Raw genomic sequence first — 25,885 nt, 5'->3', positions numbered from 1 at the left:
AAGACTGAGAATGAAATGCGCTCCCTGGTGATTGTTGTCACTTCCCTGACAGCATCCGCATTGAATACCTAATCCTCTCTGTGTCTCCTGTGGCTTCAGCCGGACGGGCGGCGCAGTGACTGGCACCTGTTAATTAACTAATGCGGAGACTCATCACCGGAGCAAAAAGAGTGTCATGGGATAATAGGCCTGTTATGTACAAATACGAAAATAACTTCTGCAAAATAAGGTTTTAATGAAGCAGATTTATTTCCAAGGCAGGCTGCCTCGGTTCCTTGGCCGTTTCCTATCCCTTGTCTCTCCTTGTTTTTCAGCCCACTGTGGTTCTCTGGTAGTGGGGGAGATTCAGCTTGGTGTGGGAAGCCCCTGCTTTTAGCTTTCTTACCCTTATCGGCTCCTCATTACCTCTTTTTAAATAAATCATATTTTCTTTTTGCAATTACACATGATACGTACTAGTCTTATTTTCCTTTTTAGTCATTCCAATTACGGAAAAGCAGTCTTGCACGGTGGGTGCAGGTGCCGACCGTGAGGCACAAATGCCTTGGTACGGTTACCTAACCTCCTGGGCCTCAGTCTCATCACCTGTGAAATGGAGGTGTCGGTGGGATCTTGGTTAGATACCTGTTAAAGCCCTTAGAGTAGTATCTGGCACATGGTAGGAGCCTAGTAGGTGTTTTGCTATCATGACTGTTTTTCTGCACTGGCTTAGTCTAGTGTATAATTTTTAGCTTTAGAGTATCAATTTTAGAAACATTAGTGACAGTCTATTATTATGCATTTTTATTGAATATGTATGGGAATAATTTTCTACTAAGAGCTTTAATAGGTCTAGAGATAAATAGCGTTCATTTGACACATTCTAATATAATTATAAAACATCAGAGCTAAAAGAAACCTCAGGTATCATCCCATAGGGCTTGCTCTTCATTGTCTAATGAGGGTTTAAGGCTCCGTACAGCTGAGTGAGCTGGCCACGGTCACTTGGTTAGTTTCTGAGCACATAGACTGCGGTCTGCGTCCCGCCCAGCCCAGTGAGCTTTCTTTAGTATAATTTGACTGATAACAGTTTCCTCCATATTTCTGGCTGAACAAAAATGAGCCAATCCATAAACGTTTTCCACAAAACAAATGTAATGAATGTGGTACCAAGTCAGGTTCTCTGAGGTCTTGGTTCATCAGTGGCTGCGGACCCAGATTGCATCTCGTCTGTGGGCACAGAGGCTGAAGACTTCTTGGTAATGATGGCAGACCAAGCCAGGAGAATCACTTTTGCTCCCTCCTTGTATTCGTTTCTCTTTGCTGTGGCAACAGTGCCGCAAGTTTGGTTGCTTAAAGTGCCACAAAAATGCATCCTCTCACAGTCCCGGAGGTCAGAGATTTAAGTTGAGATGTCGGCAGGGCTCCATTCTTTCTGGAGGCTTCCATTTCCTTGCCTCGAACACTCGCGCTTGTAGAGGCCACTTGCAGTCCTTGGCTGGTGGCTCCTTCCTCTCACCAGTCCAGCCTCTTGTTGTTGTCATCCGTGTACTTCTCTGATCTCCTGCCTCCCTCCCGTAAGGACCCTCGGGAACACCTTTGGCCCACTCGGACAATCCAGGAAAAGCCTCCCCACCTCAAAATCCTGCATCATGTTTGCAAAGTCCCTTTTGTCAGGGAAGGACGTGTCCACAGTTCCCGGGGATCCAGGTTGCATTGCATCTTCGAGGGAGGGGCATCGTTCCTCCTGCCGCATTAACACGAAGCCATTAACACGAGAGTCAGGTCCTTTCTGTAAATCACATACTTGGAATTTGTACACACCGTGTTCTCCTGCGTCTGTGGCTCTCAGTGTTGGACAGTCTCCTGTGCTAATCGGAATGGGGCCCGGGGACAGGCGTGGGCTCGGGGGTGCTGAGGTGAGTGTGTTTTTAAGATGCTCTCACGTACAGAGTTTTCTTAGGAATGTAATTCAAAATGAAGGCTCTGAATACAGAGCCCTTTCAGGCTTTTCCAAGAATGAATTTAACTAAGACATTCGCCTCTGTCATATTTGGGAAGTCCCAGCCTTTGTTTGAGCTGAGCACAGAACTGTTGGTTGGCTCACCTACTCATCTGTGGAGATTTTTCAGTGACCCCCTCCTTCGTGGGGAGAGCCCAGCTCCATGGGCTCGTGGTGCTTGGGCAGGGGGCAAGGGGGCGGCTTTAGGTGAAGCCAGAGCTCCAAGGCAGAGGGAGCGCAGAATCGGCTGTGCAGAGGTGGCAGGGGGAGGGGACAGAGGCCCCGGGAAGGTGTCGGCCTGGTCTCGGGCACACTGTCGACTCCAAGGGCCCCTTAGGAAGGAGCTGGAATAACAGAGGCAAAGAGCTGCCCTGGGATCGTTCATGACCTTGTAACCTGAGAGACACTGGGACACATTTTTGCAGGGGCCGTTTCTGTGTGGGGGTGGCTGCTCACGACCCCTTTGGGCAGAAGAGGCGGAGCGAGCTTGGAAACTGCGGCTCAGGATCCCGCCGTTCACAGATGCCTGCGTTTGCCCTGTCGGTGTGTCTACGACCAGCGTCACCAGCGTCCACCCCCAGGCTTTTCCACTGGAAAAGCAGACTTTTGACTCAGCTGATGTGGTGCGACTCTGGTTTTGGTGGTTAAGCCCGGATCTGCATGAGAAAGAACAGTTTCCCCACATTGGATTTCACAGATGGTTTTCTGCTCCTCTTCCGGATTGTCTGTTCAGGTTGACCTGAATGAACCCTGGTAGAAACGAGCTCATGTTTGTACGATGTGAATGTCGGATTATCTAGAAGGACGCCTCTATTTGGGGAGGTTACATTTGGATCTAGAGTGTTCTTTTCAAGCCATTAACGGTGGAAATAGGAAGTGTTTTCAAAAGCTTGGCGTGTCAGAATGTACTCTCATATTTTCTCTCACCTCCCAACAGATTCTGAAAAAGTAATAAGGACACAGAGACCAGAGCGAGCGACAGCTCACTCACATTAATATTCCCGGAACATGAAACACTTGAAAATAACTTGTGGGAGTGGACCCCTTTAGAGATTTGCTTATAATTAATACAAAACAGTTCTTGGGGTTTTTTTGATGAGTTGGTTATAATTAATGCAAATAATTCTTGGGTTCTTTGGCCTAACAAACGTTCCTTGAGAGATGTTAGGATGGACCGTTAGGGTGTTGTTGAGGATGGACCGTTAGGGTGTTGTTGAGGATGGACTGTTAGGGTGTTGTTTAGGATGGACCGTTAAGATGTTGTTTAGGATGGACTGTTAGGGTGTTGTTTAGGATGGACCGTTAGGGTGTTGTTTAGGATGGACTGTTAAGATGTTGTTGAGGATGGACCGTTAGGGTGTTGTTGAGGATGGACCGTTAAGATGTTAAGATGGACTGTTAAGATGTTGTTGAGGATGGACCGTTAGGGTGTTGTTTAGGATGGACCATTAGGGTGTTGTTGAGGATGGACCATTAGGGTGTTGTTGAGGATGGACCGTTAGGGTGTTGTTGAGGATGGACCGTTAGGGTGTTGTTGAGGATGGACCGTTAAGATGTTGTTGAGGATGGACCGTTAGGGTGTTGTTGAGGATGGACTGTTAAGATGTTGAGGATGGACCGTTAGGGTGTTGTTGAGGATGGACTGTTAAGATGTTGTTGAGGATGGACCGTTAGGGTGTTGTTGAGGATGGACCGGTAGGGTGTGGTTGTGATGGTACTTGACCAGGAGACGGGGTACTGCAGTGCTCTCCCATGCCGCTGCTCACAGCGCCTCTGAGGGGGCGCGGTGGGCAGGGCGCCCAGACCCTTCTTACTATGCTGGCCTGTGTGCAGGGCAGCGCGCAGCCTCACTTCCTGTATGAGGTTCACCCGCGGGTCTGGAAACGGTGAAACTGCAGTCCTGGGTCCTAGCACTCCCGTGCAGGGAAGCCTGCCTTTCTCCTTCGCTCGGAGACACAGCAGCAGGCTCAGTCTGAGAGTCTACCCATGGCTTCAGTCAGCTCTGCTCCAGGCCCCGGGGCCAAAGGAGAGAGAGAAAAGGAGGGGGAAAGGCCAAAACAAAAACAACAAAAGGATGGCTGGGCCTCTCCCTGGACGCTAGCCTGTTCAGGAGAAGAGGAAGGTGAGAAACAGCCGCACACCCATGCCCACGGCCAGCTCGACTGCTTGGAAAACTCTCACCGGGACCAACACAGCCCTGCCAGTATCCTTGAACTTCACTTTGTCTCTTGATTGGCATTCTCTATGGAGAAAGTACCGCAATGGGAGAATGTTAATTTCCTTTCCCTCTCTTTGCTCCTTCTTAGATCTAGTCCTTGACTTTAGTGAAGTGCACTGTGTATTAGCTCGTTCTCAGAACTTGGCCAGTGTTCACAGTCTAATTCTACAGTCCTGGGGGCTACAGTGAAGAGATGAACCCCCTGTAGTGGGTGTGGACACCCCATGTTGCCAATTTATGCAAATGCAGCTTCAAGCCCTTCTTCCAAGAAACTGTGTTTCCTGGCTTCCTCCAGGGGAGAATTCTGGGCGCAGCGTAGAAGCAGATATGTCAAAACTTTCATGGTGTGCAGGGAAATGCAACAGGGAAGATGTGAAAACTTGAAGTTTCAGGCTGTAGGGCCTGACTGATTCTACCAGTGACGGGCAGATTTGACCAGTGACAGTCACGACAGATCTTATCGTGACCTGGAAATGACACCACCAGCAAACTTTCCTCTGGCTTTGAACTGTGTCCAGTAGATATCCTTGCCACCCTCTTCTCTAGTATTCCAGTTATTCCTTGATAACTGCGGCATTAGATTATCATGATCCTCTACTGTGTTCGCACCTGCGCCTCCTGTCCTCTGTAAATGCCTTGCCCCTCTGGGACGGACTCCGTGCCTCTCTGAGTCTCGCCTGTCCTTTGGGGGCACTTTTCCTTTCTCCGATCATCTCAGACTTCTCTTGTTCCAGTGTTGGCTGCCAGCTGGTTTCTAGGCCCTGATCTCTAACAGCGTTTGCGCAGTGGCCTTTGGAAGTCATCTCAATCCTAAGAGCCAGTCTGCAGTGCCTGGAAAGCCCACTCCCCACGGCCTCTGCGGCGGTACAGTTCTGTTTCTTTCTGCCCCACTTCCCTGTCGCCACAGTCACAGATCACACTTATGAGCGAGGTGTCTGCTCCCCTTTTGGTCGTGACGTGACCACAGACGCATCCTTGCTGGCCTTCTGTTCTCAGTGCCCCACTGGTCACTCCCGAAGGCTCCGTGACAGTGGGGCCAGGCAGTGGTTGTTAGCACACAGCATTGCAGGGGAACTTTGTGACGGGTGAGCTACGCTAGCAACCCCCGAACCCGAGGTCAATTTTAACATCGTTCATGCAAACAGACAGTATTTCCTTTCCGACGCAACGCAATGGGACGTACGGAGTACTCAGCCCTGGGTGTTACTTCCTAAATAATCGAACCTGAATTGAACTGAGTCTCCAGGTTTTGTGACCAGTTTATAGGAAGTATAGGGATGTGAGGGGCAGCACCACAGGGAAGATGTTCTCATGTCTGCAGCAAATAAGTGGCGCAGAAAGCTGCAGGTGGGGAAGGACGATTGGAGGTCAAAGGAGAGTTGAGGTCTGCACTTGAACGGACCCGGTCGGTGTTCTGCTTCAAGTGAATTATGAGAGGACAGCTGGGAAGGAGTTGAGTTTTCAATGTAAGCTGTGTGTCGAGTATATTCAGTATGTTACTTTTTGGGAGTGGTACTGGCATTGTAGTTATGTTAAAAAAAAAAGCCTTTGTGTGTCGGGCTTACAGAGGCATCACAGGAAAAATCAGAGGGTGCCTGGTATTTACTTTGAAACACGAAGGAAAAAGTAGATGTGGACAGATCAACAAGAATGGCAAAATGTTGGCAATTCGAAATGAGGGTGATAGGAATTTGTTTTTCAGAACTGTCTTGTGACTTTCTTTGTTTTCATAATAAAAGTTAAGACAAGAAAAGCCTTTGTTTTGGCCCTGGAGCAGGAGTTCTGGCTATGAAGAGCTGACTGGCCAGCTACAGTCAGTCAGGATCGCTGTTGTGGGTAAACATTTCATGTCCCGGTTTGTTTTGAATCTCCCGTGAGCATCTGCTCTGGCAGTGGGCGATGTCAGGGCGTCACATCAGGGTGTCACGTCAGGGCGTCACGTCAGGGCATGGCCTTTGTCGCCTGTCCTTTCACATGGCAGACTGGAAGGAACTCTGCCTCTGACCAGGGTGTTGTTTGCACCCCTTCTCAGGGACTGAACGGAGATGGGGAAGGACACTGTCACTCCCTAGCTCTTTTTTCTGAATCAAGCAGCCTGTAGATGGGACCCAGCGGTCTCCTGCCACCTTCTGCAGGGCCACTGGTCACATGCAGGTACAGGGGTGCAGGGGGGCGACCAGTACCTCCGACCGTCTACAAGGTGACCATGCCCCTCCCACCCATCACCAAGGAAAACATCTTCTGCCCTAAATGCTGCCTGGCACGGCCCCTTCCCTGTGGGTGGCCCACGAGTGCCAGGTGCCGACTCACGGCCCACGGCCGTGCGTTCTCCCTTGAAGGAGAGGGCCCACTGCTGGGCGCCCGTGTCGTAATGATTGCTTTTCTGCACTGTGTCAGCGATGATATGTGCTGTCAGACCTTGTCGTCTGATACAGAAATCGGGCAATAATTCACTCTGCTTTCCCTTCAACTGTGTTTATCTTCAGCTTTCTGACTTGCACCAGTTTTTGCCACAAGGAGAGACCTCTGAATGATGCCTTTGTGATTCTGCCTTCTCTCTGCCTTTAGTGACAGAACTAATTAGGTCTGTAGTCTAAGAATTGCTTTGTACTTGTCTAGGAAACGAGATTGGTTTATTGGGAATGACAATGTGCATTGTTTGGAAGACATGCCAAGGGCTCGAGTGGCCGTGCTTGGTGGAGTTTCCATCCAGTCAGTGATCTGAGAACCAGGGACAAATGGAAACCTGTCCCAATAAAACCCGTGCGTGCCGCATGTCATGCTTCCCTTCTGTGCTTTTCTGTCCCAGCCACTTGTATAAAATATTTATATGCGACGATTCACTTTTTCTAGAGCATTCAGATGATCTACCCATGCCTAGGTCCTGTTCACCATTCAGGTTTATAACATTATTGTGTTGCATTCTTACCAGATTTCCATTTGAATCCGTTTTCATAAATTCAGAGTTTAATGCTATGTAGTGTTAACTATAGGGACACCAACCGAAAGGTAAACAATGATGCACCTACAATGTGACAATGACCCTGTGACAGAGTGCGTCAGACTGAAAGTCAACAAAGACCAGCTGTTACATGAGGTTTGCAGCAACCGAGTGATGGAAGCTGACCATTTCTACAGTTCAGATTTCTATAAATCACCATTAATGTCACATTTTGAATTTTCTGGAATGCATGAGAAAAACACGCTTCATTGCAGTATCCTTTTGAAATGACCCAGTTATTTGCAGGCCCCGTGGTAGCCCTGGGTGGTTCCCGGCCCGCACCACGAAGAACTGCACCTGCCATCACAGAGCCCGGAGGGGACAGTCTGTTCCCACACGCATGTGTTCACAGTCTGTTCATACACGCATGCGTTCTTCCACAGCAGGGAGTTTTCCATCCGGTAAAGCCTGTCCTTGAGGACGGTGTTTTCCGAAGTGGAGTGTAGGGACCCTTGCCTCGAAATCACGTGGTGAGCCTGTTCAACACGCATACCCTCAGCCCCAACCTGCCCCCAGTCCCTGCTGGGCCCCTGAGCAGTGTCTCTGGGACCCTGGCCTGGAAACTTGAATTTTGCAAAACTTTCCCGCTTGAGTCTGTGCTCAGTACCGTTGAAGAACTGCACATGGTCATGCTCCGTGGAGTACCAACGCTGGGGTACCAATGCCCGCCCCATCGGGCTTACACGACGTGTTATTCTTAGAATTCATGATGAACATTTTGCCCTCCTTTCTGCCCTCAGGACTGGTTCATCATGTCTGTCACCTGTTCACCGAAACGGCCACCCTGTGCTTGGATGTGGACAACAAAAACAGCAACGAGACGGCAGGCGCGCTGCTCTGCTCTCTGCTGGACATCCTGCACGGCATGCTGACCTACACGTCCGGTGTCGTCCGGCTGGCCCTGCAGGTAGGTAGGGCGCCTCCCTCTGGCGTCCGGATGGGCCTGCGCTGTTCCTCTCTTCCCTTTTAGTCTCTCTGACCTCCCTCCGAGAACTTAGGTTCTCTAGAGAGAGGCTACCGAATGAGCCACCTTTGGTGCCCAGTGTCGAGAGCAGATGATGTGGTCACGAAACCTGAAAGGAGAGTGGGAGAGGCCTCAGCAGAGACTTCTGAGCACTATCATCATCCACCTCTCAGGTGGCCATTCCACCAGCCCCTGCGGTTGGCCAAGCAGCCTGCAGCCCATCCCGTCCTGGGTGGGACTCCCCCCGGCCCAGCAGGGAAGATTTGGGAATAATGGATTGAAGTTTTAGGCCCACACATACACATCCATTCACACACATACATGTGAATACATGTATTCACACACACACACACACAACTCAGTGCATAAACTCTAGCAATTGTTTTCCCTTGGGACCAATAACACGGAATCGCACGTGGATTTGAGAACTGGGAATGTGTTCAGTCAGGCTGCCCCAATGCTGCTCTAGGGAAGGAAGGGGATGGGGGTTTATTCGGCGCTCCCGTGTTAGGTTCTCCCACACGTCTGTGTCACCCGCTGCACGCTCTCTCCGACTGGCCCAGTCAGCTGATGCCCAGACCACGTGCAGGCACCCAGCTGCTAGGAATTCACCGGCATATTTCGGATCCTGGTAGAACTGCAGGAGATAAAAGTCAAATGGTAGCCAGTTGGCTTGAACAGATGCAGAAGCTAAAGTGGAAACCAAAGTGTTTTGATACCCGGCCAAGAGTCTGAGTAGCAGAACAGAGAAGGAATCCCCGGGCCCCACTTTAGTCTCCATCAGTTCTCCTTGTGGCAAATGGTCACTTTTCTCCACGGCAAAGTGGCTCAAGCATCCAGTCCGTGTGGTTTAATGAGTGATTCTAAGGTCTCCTCAGCAAACACGCTCGTTAGTACATGTTTGGCCCAAACTTGTAAAGAGAGGCGAATGGCCTTAGAACTACCAAGCTGTTCTTTGCTCATCCGTGATAATTCTCAGTTCTAAATTAATGCCGAGCATTGTTACTACTTACGGAATCCTGGATCAAGGGTTTAGCTTAGCTTTTCCTCTCTCCTAGTGTCTTTTGGAGAATTGTTTCTTAGCTCAGTTTCCATAGCGGTGGTTTTATGTAATCCTTCGACATGCAGTCTCTAGTCACTCCACGGATGCTTTGATGATATCAGTGTGTAAAAGGTATGTTTTGTAGATTGTAGATCAAGGGGATCAGGAGTTTAAAAATTCCAGAACAACAGAAATCCTCTTTTATCTTAAGTGATTATGAGGTAGTCAAGGGTGTTTAAAAGAAAAACTCCTTTTATAAAAGTATTTTCTAATTCCGTGTTCATTTGCCCGGGTACCAAGAGATCACTGTCTCTGATTTTTTCATTGCCCTCAGCACTATCACACGCTCTGCGCCGTCATCTTCCTAAACCCTCTGCCAGGTATTGCTTTTGGCTTCCCTCCTGACCTCTGGGATGCCTGGCGTCGGGCTGACCGGGTTGGGGGAAGGTCAGGGAGAGAAATGGGGAGTGCGTCGAACACACGGTCTCCTCGCACACCGAGCTGTGTGCACTTTCCAGACCCGCAGTCGCCTCTCCCACTTGTAAACCCCACCCCGGAGGTTCTTCCCCGTCTGGAACTAACAGGAAGGTCTTTGACACGGGAGGGTTGAGGGATTGAGGGTTGCCGGGTTTGAAACGTTGGTAGCATGTAGAGTTATGAAGCGCTTTTCATTTTCCAGGAGGAGAGTGACATGGTGCAGGAATGTTTCCCAGGGAAGCGGGGAGAGGAAGGAGGACGGTGTCAGAATCTCCCTTAGGGGTTCGGCCCCGCCCCACCCTGCCTTGTGATTCGAACTGGTCCTGGCTTCAGTGAGCTTCCTGAGGGTTGCGTGCGAAAGGCGTGGAAGCAGTGACAGACATGTGCTCTTTGCGCTTTCCACTCACAGGGTGCTCGGGCCCTGCGGGCTGGAGTGCCTTGGATGCAAAGCCCAGCCGTGCCCCGACCCTTCCTCCTGTAAGACCCTGGGCACGTTGCTTCACCTGAGTCTCGCTTTCCTCCCCCGGAAAGTCGCTGTGATCGTAACTACTCTGCAGGTTTGTTGTGGGACCTCAGGGAGAGAGTAACAGAGGTGTAGGCACATGTGAATGTATACACACCCCTGGCCCACGGAAGGTAAGCAGCGAATGGTGGCTGCGTCCTCAACGGCGACGAGAAGAACGGCGCTCGCCTCCACGTCCTGTCCATGGAGGGTTTCCTGTGGCTGGGGGCTTCCTTATCATGTGTCTCGGCACGTGGGACTGTTTACTGAGTAAACTAACTTCTAGCAGGCTTATGGGACAGGAACTCAGGTTTTACTCCAGACTCACGAGCCCAGCCCAGGGCTAGGCCTAACCCCCAGATTTCATCAGGGATCCCGAGAGGAAGGGCCTTCCCCCTCCGGGAGCTTCGGTTCGGTAGGGAGGACCGGCCGCACACACAGAGTGAGGCGAACCATCACCTCATCCCACCCGTGACAGTGGGAGGGACAGTCTGCTGCCGAGTGAATGTGGGGTTGGGAAGGTGGAGGCGAATATTCCACAGTAAAAGCCAGGCCACCTGACTTCCCACTCTGGGTCTTGTCTGTCGTTTCCAAGGTGATGGGGGCGGGGGTGCAGGGTGGGGGGGAGCTGGCTCTGCAGCTCTCCTGGTAGGAGGACGGTTCAGTGGCTGCTGATTTGTGGAAGTGCTGGGATTGCCCCAGGGCTCAGACGTGGTCCCTGAGGCCTGTTGGTCACACACACACACAGAGGTCATGGGGTCGGGGGAGGCTCTGGTCTCTATTTTTAGTATCTCTTGCAATTACTCAGTAGGCTCCCCTGTGGCTTCCCCTCATTTTTCCTCTCTGCTGGCCTCCCTCTGTCTGGTTGTTGAAGTCAAGTGAGATTTGCCTGCCACGGCCCCTCCACCTCATCGTACCTCTCCTTTCCTTTGAAGACTTCAGCACTTTATTGATGATGTGGTTTTCAAACTCCCTGGCGGGACACCCAAGACCTCATACAATCCAGGCCCAGAATACCTTTCCAGGCCTGTCCACCAGGCCTCCGTGCTGCCAATCCATCTCCACACTGCACAGTCAGCTTGGGATTTTCCAGAAGGATCCCGCACCTTCTCGCCCCAGTGCCTTTCCTTGTGGGATTCCCAGCCCCTGCAGCTCTGCTCCCCTTGTGGCCCTCACTCCCACTTCCCAGTGATTTAGTCCAGTGGCTGCCTCTCTTCCTTCCCCACCACTTAAGCTCCCTTTCCACGTCTGTAGCAGCTCTCTCGCTCCGCCCTTGGCCATCATTTGGAAGCCGGCCCTCCTCTTCATTAAACTGTGAGACCCCACAGCGTGGGCATGGGCTGTTTCCTCTGTGCATCGAGGGCGTGGGCAGGATGGTGTCTGGGGAGCGTGGTGAGTGCTGGCTTGGTCTAGGCCACACTGTGGCAATCTGCCCCCACTGCGTGCTCACACCTGCCTTAGCATCAGACAGCAACCTCCTGAGGCATTGCCTGTGCCCTGTTCTCCACGGACGCCTTTCCTCTGCGCTTATTTAACCTCTCATTGAGCACCTGCCCCCGTGCACTGGATTCACGTAGCGATGCCAGATGCAATGGAGTCGCGTTACCTCTGCCTTTCCATGTGCCAAGACGTCCGCTGTACTCCTCTCTGTCACATTGAGCCACGCTGTACTGCCATCTGGTATTACATACGGCTCATAGGTTGGCATTCTCAGGTTTTACATGTTTGAAACTACTGAATTTATACTTCCACATAGAGTTCCCGTCTGAGATCCATACACAGAACCTCCAGCAACTCCCTCCACATGACCACCAGGATGCCCCCGACCTGCTGAGGCTGAACGTGCCCACAGCTGAGCTCTGGGTTCACCTCCCACTCCATTCTCTCACCTGCAAGCGCCGCCGCCCTCATCCCGCTCTGCCGGCCAGCACCCTGGGAGTCGGGCTTAACCATTCCTTCGACTTCTTGTTCCATATCTGGTCTGTCACAGAGTAATGGAGATTTTTACCTTAAATATCTAACAAATCCAGCCACTTCTCTGCAACTCTTCCGCTCCCACCCAGCTCAGTCTGTTACCCCTCTTGCCTAGACTGTAACAACTGGGGGGTCAAGGCCGTGGGCCAGCTAATGTGAAAAGGCCGATACTCTCTTGCAAATAGTGCTTCAGAGGCGGAAGTGAGCAGCCAAGGCTCAGGACGGTTCAGGCCTTTGGGATAGTGCTGCCTGTTGGTTTCTGGAGCGAAGTCCTAGCATCGTTCCTCTATGGTACAAGTTGTTAACGTCAGGCAGGCAGGCGTCTGATTTTTCAGTCAAGTTCTTCTGAACCCAAGAAAGCAGGCAACTCAAAATCTGTCCCTAGGCCTGAGGTGCAGAAGGACGCGTGGCATTTGTGAGAAGGGCCCTGGAGTCCAGGGTAATGACCGGGTGGGGCAGCCTGCAGCCGGCTCGGAGGCTCTGGCAAAGGGCATGGCCTCCCAGTGGCTTCATTTCTTGTGACTGAAATTAAGAACAGGGAGTGTGTGCATAAAATGTGTATATTCTGTAGCAATCACGATAACTGATCTGTTTTTTCAAATATGAAATTACTCATCTGGGTTAGAAATCTCCAGAATTAGTTCTGTAAAACTCCTGGTAGAAGGCACACTTAGCATTAAAGGCACTCACTTCTCGTTTTTTATTTTTAGTTCTTAAACAATGTAGACCTTATCTGAAGACCGTTCGTGCAGTAGTACATTGAACACATATTTAGATGTGGTCTGTGCATGCATGTGTATGTGTGTGGGGAGCAGTCATAGCGCATCTGCTGTGCACTATGGAACGTGCAGAAAAATGCCCAGGAGACCTGAGCGTGTGTGACCTGGACTCGTGTGGCCTGGGTTCGTCCCCCAGCTTTGTCACCCGTTACATGTGGGGCTTTACACAAACTACATAACTTCTCTGGACTTCCCTTTTCTGAAAATTGGGGGTCACAGCACCGTGTTTCGGGCTCGTTGGAAAGCAAGTGCTTGTCTGCCGCAGCCTGTGAACACGACCCTCACTTCCCCAGTGACAGCCCTCGCTGTGGCCGTCCCCGTGGACCGCCCAGGTCTGCCCCTGCGGCCTGAGCTGGTGGTGGGGGTAGTGCGTGCACTTTATCACGTCATCACGTCGGAACAAAGTGTAACTTGTCTTCGGGGGCCGAGGGTGAATGTTCCTCGGCCGTCTTTGTCTGCTAGACTGAGGGAGGCTGGCTGTCCGAGACCCACCTGTTTTCTCTTCTCCTGTTCAAGGCTCAGAAGTCTGGCTCAGGAGGCGACACGCAGGCCGCAGAAGACCTGTTGCTGCTCAGCAGACCCCTGACCGCCCTCATCAGCCTGCTCATTCCGCTGGTAAGAGCACACCTGTGTGTGTCTTTCAGAACATGGCTGAGGCCGAAGTCATTTTCTTTGAATGTCACGACGTCTGGCGTCTGGGTGCTATGTTCTTTCCAGACTAGAGTCAGAACAGATTTCAGAGGAGTGTTTGGCTTGGCGTTGCTTATTCCACTTTGTTTTAAAACCAGGTGGCCTAGCTATTTAAGTAAGGCAGAATCTCAGACCCTCCCTAATGAATGTGAGGTTAAAAAAATGTTCGAGAAATGAATTTCAGGAAGGGAAAATTCATTACGGGGATCAATTCTCTTTCAAAACAGTTCTTTAGAGTTTTGCTTGGCATGCAGGACTCCCCAGAAATGAAGATGTACAGACACATCCCCTCAGTCTCCACAGAAATAGAATGAAATGAGTGGAATTAGATAAAAGCAGGTGAGAAAGAGGACACGTGACCACTGGATACAGGAAAAGAACCCAGCAGAAAGTCGGAGTTTGGACCAACCTAAAGGGGACCCACCGTTTAGACACATGAATGACCTTCACCTTGGACAGAGCGGTCAGACAGAGGGTCGGTTGGGGACATTCCACAAAACCCCCGGAAAACCTCTCCAGATTTGGGGACCCAAGGGCTAGGGTGCAGGTAACCTGAGACATCGGATCACCTGTGACCTTTCCCCTCACAGGGGCACACAGCTCTTTAGTTCTCTCAAGGCTGCTGGGGTTTTCCTTTCTCTGCCCTTGGACTTGAAGGAAGGCAAATGCAGTTTGAAGAGATAATTCAGTAGACTTCATTGTAGTCATCAGCTAAAGGTTTGGTTCAACTGAGAAAGAAAAAAGGGGGAAAATCAGTCATTACTGGGTTATTTTAAATAACAACATATATGGAATAGAGCAGTCACCAAAATGAGGTAGTGGACTCTCAGCGGAGTGAGGGAACAACCCGAACCCTGGACCTGGGTGGGCCCCCGACAGCAGCAGGGTCTTTGGTATAGAATTGGGCATGAAGTTGCAGGGAAAACAGCAACCCGAACCAACTGCTGCAGCTCAGAGTCTGAGGGCTGAGCCCCACAGTGAATTCCCCCAGGGGGCGGGAGGCGAGGGAGGTTCCGGTGACCGGAGAGAAGGACTGACACGCCACACGCTCTTCCACGAAAGACCCGAAGTGGCCCCGTTCGATCACAATGCGTGCGTGTGTGTGTGTGTGTGTATCCATGGAGAGAGGGACAATATATTACATATAGGATGATTACACCTATAGCAAATAAGAGTTAAAAAATAGTTTCAGAAGGGCATACAAAGAATTCATTATAGGCAGTTTCTGGGACAGTCTATTTCACGTATGTATCTTATACACAAAGTTTTGTCGTTTGCCGCATTCTGAGATTTGTTTCCTTTCAAAAGGTGAATTTATTCCAATTGAATTTGTTAAACTCATCTCTGGTGTTGATTTTATTGTCTTATGCCATACTTTCTCCCTAAATGTCTTCTTGTACTAAATATAAGGTTTAATCACACACCCAAAAAAACCTTCAACAGGCGAAGAGAAGGATTCGACAGTGACAGTGGTGAGGAATAGAATCCATGGGAACTTTTCCTGCCAGGTGTCAGCACAGGACAACACAGACAGAAGGGCAGAACGTGTGCAGGGAGAAGTCACCCGTGGGGACACGGTAGCATTCGGAGACCAACACCCCTTTCTCACTGCTCGACCGACCCAGGGTAAAAAATAACAACAGAGCAGGCCTTGACATCTAGGGCCTGTGGATTACCTGGGGCCCACGGCTTGTGTTTGTAAATGGGGTCTTATTGAGCGCGGCCGAGCAGACAGTTTGCTGACCCGTCGCCTGTGGCGGCGTCTGCAGCTCAGTGCTGGAGTTGAGAAGTTACAGCAGAAACCTCACTGCCCACGAGCCTGATTATTGACTGTCTGGCTCTTCCCAGAAAAAGCTTGTCGACTGCCATGTAGAAGGTGTGAAAACTTTAACAAGATCTGATAGAACTGTACCCACCTCTGTACCTGAAAATAGAGACCGCACCTTCTTTTCAGTTTTCTGGAAACAGTTTCAAAAAGTGAACCGTGCTGTGCTATGTTCTGTTAAAAGAATATCAATAAATTCCAACGCATAGGAATTCTTCAACCGTAATACAGTTTGACTGGAAGGAAAATCACAGTCGGAGGTGCACTGTTAGCACATGCTATCCATGCGCACAATCGAAGAATCAGAGGTGAGTGTCAGTCTGCGTCCCATCAGAACACAGACACCACACAGTGACTTAAAGGAGAATTTCAACAGAGGGGCTTACTAAGCTCTGATAGGAAAGTGACTGTGAGATCTTAGAAGAACTCTAAAGGATACCCTGAAACTTGAGAGGGTACGGACTCGAGAGGGGGGTCCCTCCTCCCCCGAGGCTGTAGGCCGGCCTCCTGGGAGAAGGCCTGACTGCAGCCCACAGGCCGGTGGACAGGTTTGCTGTGTTTGTACTGGACACCACAGCGGAGTCACAGAGAAACGTAGGCAGGGACGATGATTCTGGGCTGCTCAGGCCAGAGCTGGCCCACCGTCCCTGGGAAAGTGGGGACCAACCCTTGAGGGCACGGGGCATCCTAGCCAGTGGGCAGGAACACAGCGGGAGGTGGCGTGCCGCTGCTGGTGGGACATCTGGGGTGCCCAGCGTTTATGCAGAGAGGACTGTAAGGCACACAGGGGAGCTGGGGTGCCGGTGCCCGTGGGAAGCCTGGAGCACTCGGCATCTGTCAGGCAGGGTGACAGGACGTCACAGGCCCTGGGCGAGGGTTGCTGAGGGGCCACGTGTTCTGGGCCCCTCGCTGGATCATATCCCCAGCAGATGCCATTGCACCCACACGTCGGGTGGGCCCCTTCGTCCTGCAGTGTGTTGTCTGGGGGTTTCCCCGGCTGTGTGGGGCCCTGTGCTCATGTTATCAGTGACCCGATCGCACTTAGGTTCCGGAAGATTGGTCGGGGTCTGCCTAACGTGTGTGAGCCAGCTTGCGCGCCTGCACTTCTATCACTGGAGCCGTCGGGGTTGAACGTGGCCGGCAATGAGAACTTGGTGATGCATCTTCTCTGGAGAAGATTAACACGTCAAGAGCTGTGGACCAAGTGAAAAAAGTCGTAATTGTGGTGGCAATTGAGGACCTAAACCAGAGCACGCAAGGGCGAGGACGAATTTGATGGCAGTTGTTAAAAGTATAACAGGTTACCGAGTGAGGTGCGGGGCTCACTCCCACAGGGAAAAACAAACTGACTTCCATTTTCACCTGATGGGTCATTTTGGGAGCATTTTGCCTGAAGGCAGGTGGATGACTCGTTAGTGTTTCAGGTCCTTCCCAGGAATGAAAGTGAACACACTTGCCCTCAGGAGAGGACACCTGCCACCCGCAATTCATGACCTGTGTTTGTACTGGACACCACAGCGGAGTCACAGAGAAACGCAGGCAGGGACGATGATTCTGACTCTGTTCTGCGTGGGAACTGCTTTGAGAATCGGGTGATTCCTGGCCCTCCTTCCAGAAAAAGGCTCAGAATCACTACGTGCAAAACTCCACACACACTTCACAATTTCTGGGGGATCTTTGAACCCTCAGTTGGGAGCCAGTGTCAGATGTGATGCATGAAGGATCTAACGAGTTGGCTGTGTCTCCCGAGGAACAGACAAAGCGAGGTCATTGTTTGACCTAAATATTTTAGCCCTTGACAGGAGAAAATGGGAAGGCCGGCTGCATACCCCAGGTAAGTTTTGTAACAGGTAGTTCCTCTAAGAAATTGCGCTGCAACCTCCTGCTCCCTCAGTTAAAATAGGTATTTTCAAATTTGTGAGATATTTAAAAAATGTTTCTTTATCCTATATAAGTGATGCCAATATTTAGCCTGGTTTGTACATTTCCTAGTAAGCATGCCTTTCATGACCTTTGGAAAGATGCCCCTGTGGGGTGGGTTAGGGCCACAGGCCTCCCCCAGCATCAGAATGGGAACTCCTTCCTGGGCTGTGTGCCCGGGGGCCGCGCTGTGTCCTGAACGTTAGTGAGTCTGCTGGTGAGAACACTTCAGGTTGTGCCAACTTACAAATAAATTGTGGCCTGCACAGTGCAGGAAAAAACAAATTTTTCTTTCCATTCTTTAATTTCCTCCTCTCGAGAAATAACCAGAACAATTTTTCTCTTTATGTAGTAATGGACTTGGACTTGTCTTACCTTTCCCTTGTCTACTGCCTTCATAGTCCGTGGCGTGAAATATAGGTGATGCTCTATGGTGGTTAGGTCGTAAAGGGTCAGAATCTGGTGATTCTGAGCCTTTTTCTGGTGATGGAGCCCAGGAGTAAGTGCCAAGTGGTCCGTTTGCACGTGACACCCGAGAGAGTAGGCGCCTTATTAGCTCTGTACTAAGCAGCTGCTCAGAAGGGTCACGCCCCATTTGATGGGGACAGCGCTCTTTCTGATTAGCCACTGCCCACCTGTCTAGTAGGTTCCTCCAACACCCCAGATTGAATAGGGTTCAAACTAACTCATCGTCGCCTCCTTAAAGCTGTTCCTCCTCCTTGCTGTTTGTCAATGAGATGTAGTATCTGTCAGGGAGTGACGTACAGAAGGAGGTTGTGTAAATGTTTACAAATAGACTCCCAAGAAAAGAGGGAAAAGACTTTTGGAGACCACTGACAACAGCAAAAGTACAAATGAACAGTGTGGATTTCACCAAACACACCTAAGCTCAGTAGTATTTTTAAAATGTTCCCAATTACTGTGTATGGATGTGAAAGTTGGGCAGTGAAGGAAGCTGATGGGGGGGAATGGGCTGGTGTGAGGCGTGGCGCTGGAGGGGAGTTGTCCGGACACCCGGGGCAGCCAGGAGGACGCACGAGAGGGCCCAGAGCAAGTTCAGCCAGAGACACCGCTGGAGGCAGAAATGACAGAACCGAAGCTGCCCTGCGCTGGGCACGTCACGAGGAGGCAGGGTTCTTCGGGAAAGACAGTGATGCTGTGGGAAGGGCAGGGGTGGGGAGGAGACAGCAGGAAAAGAGGGAGACCAGACAGGAGGTGGGCGTGAGTCTGCAGGAGCCGAGCCAGGGGTTGGGGACAGGACGCTGGGCATCATCACTCATTTGTAGGGTCCCCAGGAGTGGAGCCAACTCAACAGCATGTATCTCACATGCACAGTAATAAAGGAAAATTAATTTTGAAACATGCAATATAATCTTCAAAGTCGTAAGCTGCTTTTGGGGATATAAATTGGTAGGTAAAGATTTTGGTGGGTATGGTAAGCCTTACAGTTGTATGCATCCTTGAATATAGTCGTTCCTCTTGTTGAAATTTATGCAGAACAGAGAAATACTGAGTGACTTGTGTAAACATATTCTTACTACATTTTTAATATCAAATATGTACATATCATTCAGTTGGAAGTTAATGAAATTCTATTCTCAGGGTAGAATTCTGTGATGCTCTTAAATACATTTCCCAAGCATGTTTAACATTGTGGGAAATTATAAGGTTAAATAAAATACCAGAATATGTATTTATTATCGTATGATAATTTAAAATGGCTTAGCCATTGTAACAGGTGTGAGGTCGTTTCTCATTATGGTCTTGAATTACCTTTTCTGTTGTAACCAGTGATGCTGAGTATCTTCTCCTAAATCTGTCGGCCATCTGTCTATTTTCTCTGGAAAAGGGTCTTCTTAGGTCTTCTCCCCATTTTTTAAGTGGATTGGTTTTGTTGTGGAAAAGTGGATGTTTGACTCTAATGTGTTAACTTTGGAAATCAGATTGTCCCCTTCTCCAGTGTGTGCTGTTTTTTTCTTTTTTGCGTATTGATTTTTGACTGTCGTATTCTGTCTCTGTGCTGGGGATCCGCCTGTGGTATAAACAGAAGGTCTTCTCAGGTCTTCTCTGACCCTTCACCTCTCCTTGAGCTTGTGTGATTACTTTGTAACTTTCCCTGTACGTCCTGCTGCTTTATTAATATCCTAGTCTCTACTGCCTGGCTCTCCTTAAGGGAAAAACAGAAAAATGGGGTGGCGGGGTTGCTATTCCTTTAAACCCAGAAGTCACTTCATTTGGAAGGGGAGGGGCTTGCAACGGTGGTGGCCCCTGCTCTTTTCTGCACCTCTGTGATCAGAATCAACAGTCAGTGATCGGAGAACAGATTCATGGCATCTGGATGACAGGGCCCTTTTTGCCCAGCCTGGCTGCTGCAAGCTTTCTGGAAGCTGCTCCAGGAACGTGTGCGTGGCTGCCCAGCAGGGGCTTTGGGGCAGGGAGTGGGTAGCTACTGCTGTGCTGAGAGCTGAGATAGACCGAAGTGCGGTAACTGCCAGTTACTACCCAAGCCCTCCGCTGCCCGTCCTAAGCCTTCAGTAGACTCCAGAGTCCGGTTACGTCAGCCGGAGTCTGCCAGTGTGGCCGTCATCTTGGTGGGGAGACGGTGTCCCGGCTTTTCCTGCTCTGCCGTCTTAGAGTCCGCACAGGGGTGTCCGAGCTTTTGGTGTCTCTGGGCCACGTGGAGTCACACAAACAACTCACGATGTTTGAAGTAAATTTGCGATCTTGTGCTGGGCGTGTTCATAGCCATCCTGAGCTGCATGCGGCCTGCGGGGTGCAGGTTGGACACCCCTGCCTAGGGCTTTTGGAATATTATTTGGAGACTGGATGGCCGTGGGTTAGACAGAGGTGGTGTGGCGATAGGGCAGAGGAGGACTGGAGGGCTGTGCCTCGCAGAGAGGGTCACACTTGTCAGCGTAGGAGGTTACAGGAGGTCTGGGGCTCTGACGGCCGTGGGGGGACTGGAACTCAGTGTGCCTGGGTGGTGGCAAGAGACACACTTGGAAAAACCACCAGGCATAGATTGGGAAAACAATATGTAAGCTTTTTGGCTAAGTATAAATCTCATTGTAATTAAATTTAACCAAGGTCATTTTACTTTTTTAAGTCAAATCTGGCATCATCAGTGGATGCGAAGATTAATGGGTAAAAGTGTAATGAGACACAGAGACAAAGCCTAAATTACCTCTTCACTTTGCAAAAGACGAATTGTGATTTTTATGGTGCAGGAAACCGATCGACAGCACCCTGACCAGGCGATCCACATTATTATCACCAGCGGTCAGATGTATTTATGCCCCGTAACTATGGGTACGACGCACTTAGGAGGGTAAAACATCACCTCTGTGGTATTCCTGGCAAAAGTGCGTAACCTGACTGTCACCGTGAGGAAACGTCCCCAAACTAGGGCGTTCTACCTCCTAACTGGCCGGGACTCTTCACGGGTCTGATCACCAAGATCAAAGGGAGACTAGGGGACCTGTCCCAAATTGGAGGCGTCTACTGGGGGGGGCGGCAACTAAATCCTACGTGGGCCCTCGATTGGATCCTGGGCCAGAAAAGGACATGAGTGGGAAAGCTTTACAAATTTGAGTGAGGTCTGTAGATGAGTTGATAAGAATGTCTCAGTGTTGATTTCTCGTTCTTAGTAACTATACTGTAGTTCTATAAGATGTTACTATTTAGGGAAGTGGGGCAAACATAGTTTTACTGCTTGTTGCACCTCTTTTAATTCCAAAATTATTTCAAAAAGGAAAAAATGAAAATTGAAGGCTTAGTAATAGGAAGAAATCTGGGTCCCAGGTGCCACCCACCCCTCTTACTATGAAAGTCTCAGGCTTCCTCCCTGGATTGATTTCCCAGCACCCCCCACCCCCAGCCACCCCGCCCAGTGTTCTCGAAGGTTATCTTGTTCCCCAAGGCTGTGGCACTTGGAGTTCATGTCCCCAGCAGCCAGGCAGACCGTCACAAATGTTCACTAAATATTTGTGGCATGCATGAATGAGATACACTAAGTGCCAAAATCTGGTATGTTGTAAATCTAGTCTATACAAAGCTCAGTTACAATGCGGGCTGATTTATGCCGCACTGTACACATGCTGATACAAAATGTACCAAAGGAGTGACGGTGGGCCAATTCACACCAAGGGCTTAACTGGCTATTTCTCAACATTTTTTTTAAATTTAAAAATAAATGGCTTCCTGGGCCGGCTCCTCCCACTCTTTTTTTTTGTCGTTGTTCTTGTTACAATAAACATGAATTTCAGAATACGCAATAGTTATTTTTATCTTGAAAAAAGTAGACAAGTGGACAGTAATCCTGACTCTTCACTCCCCCCAAGTTGAGGACCTTTGTCACTCAAGAGCGTTTGGATGCCAGCATCAGAGGCATCTGTCACCCTGCAGCAACGGGGACCTAGGGGTTTCCTCACTCTGCCTGGAGTGTAGTGCGTGAGGCACAAGAGCGAAGCCCACCGCCAGCTCTCTTCCTTCTGAAGAAACCTGATGTTCTCACCGGCAGATGGGGAGCAGTATCTGGAACATAATTTTAGCTTCATGCACCTTATTTTCTGTGAACAGGAAATTTTGTTTTTCTCTAAATTTGAGATTTGAAACCCCAGAGTCCAATCAGATAGGGAAACTCCTTGGATGACTCAGAAGCCCACACAGCACCCGGCCCCCTCTTCCCGGGGTGGGGGGGGGCTCCTCTGCCTGCTGCCGGCTAGGCAGGAAAACCCCGTCAATATGCACCAGCGCTGCAACTCCATGTTTCTCCCAGAAGCTGCTGTCAACAGAATTGAGTTGTTAATTCCGCCAGTAAAGGTCAACATACTGTTCCGCTGAGTGGGAACTGAGAACAGTTTGGCTGGACTTCCCGCGGCAGTAAATCGGCTGTCGTGCCGGCATAAACCGCTTTTTGGTCCTCCAAAATAAGCAGGTCGATATGACAACAGAACATAAAGGTTGATGTTGAATTTTAAGAGGTGGCTCTTCTGCTTTCAGACTCATGAGCTCCAGGTCTTGGTAGCTATACTAAATCCATGAAATGGGAAGAATAGCAGTTTCTTTAGAAAAAAGCCCGTGGTGGGGTTTTGGGGTCCAGATTACTTGTGATGATTTATGGTTGCAGTTACTTCTCCGTGCCGTTCCTGAGGGAGCTGGGTGGTGTCCCACTGCTGCGGGGGACGCACCACCTGCAGCAGCCCCTCTAATTATGGTCACAGAGCACGGCAGCCCGGTCCCCCTTCCCAGGCAGGCCACTGGAGCAGGTGGCGCCTAACACGTCCTTATTCAGTGACCCAGAGCAGCAGATTGGCACAGTGCATAGAGGCACCTTTCCATCCTCTTTGTTTGAAAGATTCACTGGGCATTAGAAATGACTTCTTCCTGCCTACAAGCCAGTGGTTGGACCACATGGGCTGTGCAGGCCCCTGCAAGTGCCGTCGTTTTAAAATTCGCTCAAGAGCCCTGACCAGTGTGGCTCAGTTGGTTGGGCATCGTCCTGCAAAGCGAAGGGCTGCTGGTTTGATTCCCAGTCAGGGCACGTGCCCAGGTTGCAGGTTTGGTCTCCCTTTCTTTCTCCTCCACCCCTCTAAAAATAAATAAATAAATAAATAAATTAATAAATTAATTAATTTAAAGATTTACTCAAGAGATCATGAAAACTCAGTTTAAAACAGTACAGTGTTTTTAAAAAGTGTCAACCAAAAATACTCTTAAGGAATATTGGTTACAGGCCATTCCATTTCCCTGCTTTTAAATTAGCTACCGCTCAGGCCAAAAAGTAATTGCACTTGCATTTAGTGCAAAGTGGCAGTTTACTCTCACATAGAATTTTGCTTAGCAATTTTCGACTTATCTGGGGCCACGCCTGCATGATGTGGGGAAACTGATCAGCAAGCAGCAACCTTCACTGACCTGACCCCATCAGCAAACCGAGACACTGGAGCGTCGTCCACTGGGATTGGAAGTGTGTGTCTTCCCAGAGGTATTTTTATTTTCACTCCGACCGATTCCCTAGGGTCATCAGCAGTTAGGTTTCCACTGTTCCTGTCTGTGGGACTGAGCCGTCCTCAGGAACGACAGCCCGGCACTGCTGGGGACTTGGCACGCGGAGCTCTGTTCCTGGGCTCGCTTCGCCGCCAGGGACCTGCCTGCTGGGCCGAGCGCTGCCAGATGCAGCAGAGAGAAACCGTTCATTTTACAGAGAAGGGCATTTAAGTATAAAGTGTTTGGTTAAGCTGTTCCTATCTTTCTTTTTGTCAGTGTGAATTGAGGGGTAAATTTTTAAACACATAAGGTTTTTTTTTTTGTATAATTAGGACTTAGCTCATACTTAAAGATACACTTTAAGCAAAAATAGAAAACTCACACTTCATGTGAATGACACCTCAGAGCTATTTGGAATGTGGAGACCAAGATAATTACAAAATCTGCCATGCAGAAACACTGCAAACACAGAAAATTCAGTGTTTCACCCAGTGATCGTTTTCTCTTAATTTATCACTGGAGAAAAATAAATTGGATGTTTAAAAACTAAAATCCATTTTCCCGTAGATTATTGTTTAAAAATCAATTCAAACCAAAACACTTGGACCATTAACCCTGGGCAATATTAAATGGAGACAATAAAACAATAATTAAGTAATATATTTTCATGCTCGGAGTTCACATACAAAATATCAAAAGGTCAAAATGAAGACAGATTAGGTGTCCATTCTGATATGTGGGCAGAATAGCACCCTTTTGAGTTTTTAAAGTTTCTGCTGATTTATAATACTTTACATTTTTCCGTAAATATTTTGGATATTGGACAAAGAGATTTTATGTCTTTTTTAAAAATCATAAACATACATACACATTAAAAGTAATTTAAACTCTTTAGAAAGGTTAAAAAGATAGAAAGTAAACATCTTCCATGTGTAGGATCACAGAGAAAAAAGTATGCTTTTATAATTTGTATACATATATGCACATATACATATATGTGTGTATAAGTGAATATATATGCCTCGTTTTTATACAATGTGATCATAATCTATATACAAATCTCAACTTGGTTTCTCCCTCTTGCCCTATGTATTTGAGCAAAATGTTCCTTTCAGCACGTATCAATATAACTGTTTTTGATGAGTATGCTATATAAATATACCATAATTAAGTTAGCTCTCCGTTAATGGACATTTAACGTGGGGTAGTTTTTCTGATAAGCAGAGCTATACTGAAAATCTTTGTTAGATATAACTATGACTGTTTATGCTTACATAGTCATAGAAAAAGTTTCCTAGCCATAGCGTTGTTAGGTGCGATGCTTAATTTTGTGTGTGAACTTGACCCGGCGAGGGGGTTCCCTGGTGGCCGGTGAAACATTGCTCCTGGCTGTGCTCGTGAGGGTGTTTCTGGAACAGATTAGCCTTTTAATCGGACCAAGTCTAGGAATTCTGTCCCGGCCAGTGTGGGCGGGCAGTATGCGATCCACCAAGGGCCTAAACTGAACGAAAAGGCGGAGGGAGGGCGATTTCTGCTCCTGCCCGAGGGAGCCCCCGGTTCTCCGGTCTCTGGGCTCAGACTGGCCTTAGACTGGGGGCTCCCCCGCATCTGGGTTTGGGCTGCAGCTGTACCGCCGGCCTTCCCGGGCCTTGATCCCTCTGCAGCCTAGTCCCCCTGCCCCCACTAGCTCTCCATCTGTGAGTCTGTCCCCATTTCCCTCGGTAGTTCAGTCTGTTCGTTAGATTCCACATATGACCGGAATCACGGGATTTGTCTTTCTCTGACTGGCTTTTTTCATGTAGCATAATGTTCTCCAGGTCCATCCATACTGTCGCAAAGGGTAAAATTTTCTTATTTTTGACGGCTGAGTAGTTTTCCATGCCGGGTAATTTTAAACTTGTAAAAGCTGTTGGAGGCGGCCCTGGTCCTTCACCCTCCCCAGCCACTGTCTGTGGTCACAGGGAGTCTCTCCCTTGACTCGTGTCGTTGGGGATAATAGCCTAACATCACAGAACTGCGCACTTCCGGGTCAACAGCAACAAAGAGAGAAACTAGTACATTTTGGAAAAGGTTAAACAAAATAGCATCATCGATCACTGGTTTGGCATTTCACGTGGGGCTGTTTGGTGAGACACGGTGGGGCTCCCATGATTCAGTGGGGCACCTCTGCACACCCGTTCATCTCAAGGTGGTTGAGGTGGCTCTCCTTGGTTACCAGGTGAATGCCCACGCGCAAGTTAGTAAGTCTTACTTTCTACAGGAACATACCGAACACCTCACAGGGTTGTTGGGAGAACTTGGGGAGCAATGCATGAAAAACCCTTAGCACACCACGCGGCGCATCGAAAATCTGTACTGCCTCCCACCTCCCTCACCCCAGCCAGATGTCCGCTTTCATCTCTCCTTGTATCACTGCTGATGGTGGTGGTCTCGGTAGTACAATAACGCGTGGTGAAAGCCATCATTGGTTATAGTCTCGAAGTACAGTTCCCGGCTGTCTTTAGAAACAGGGTATATTGAAGAT

The 25,885-nt window shown here is 49.4% G+C and overlaps 1 protein-coding gene across 7 annotated transcripts in view; it reads left to right on the top strand.

Moving 5' to 3' along the window:
* The window catches only part of ULK4 (unc-51 like kinase 4), a 316,223-nt gene that overhangs the window by 201,359 nt on the left and 88,979 nt on the right, over positions 1 to 25,885 (top strand). For 4 of the 7 annotated variants that reach the window (XM_037148358.2, XM_053669531.1, XM_053669532.1 and 1 more), the window contains exons 33-34: positions 7,941 to 8,107; positions 13,455 to 13,553. In XM_037148358.2, the coding sequence (XP_037004253.2) occupies positions 7,941 to 8,107; positions 13,455 to 13,553 (266 nt within the window). Of the gene's footprint in view, positions 1 to 7,940; positions 8,108 to 13,454; positions 13,554 to 25,885 lie in introns of those variants that run through there. The other 3 variants (XM_053669534.1, XM_053669536.1, XM_053669535.1) reach the window with 2 other exon arrangements.

This window comes from Artibeus jamaicensis, unplaced genomic scaffold (assembly GCF_021234435.1).
Source record: "Artibeus jamaicensis isolate MK-2021 breed Jamaican fruit bat unplaced genomic scaffold, CSHL_Jam_final contig_519, whole genome shotgun sequence".
Taxonomy (NCBI): Eukaryota; Metazoa; Chordata; class Mammalia; order Chiroptera; family Phyllostomidae; genus Artibeus; species Artibeus jamaicensis.
The sequence above is the reverse complement of the archived record's forward strand: the minus strand, read 5'-3'. Positions and strand labels throughout refer to the sequence as shown.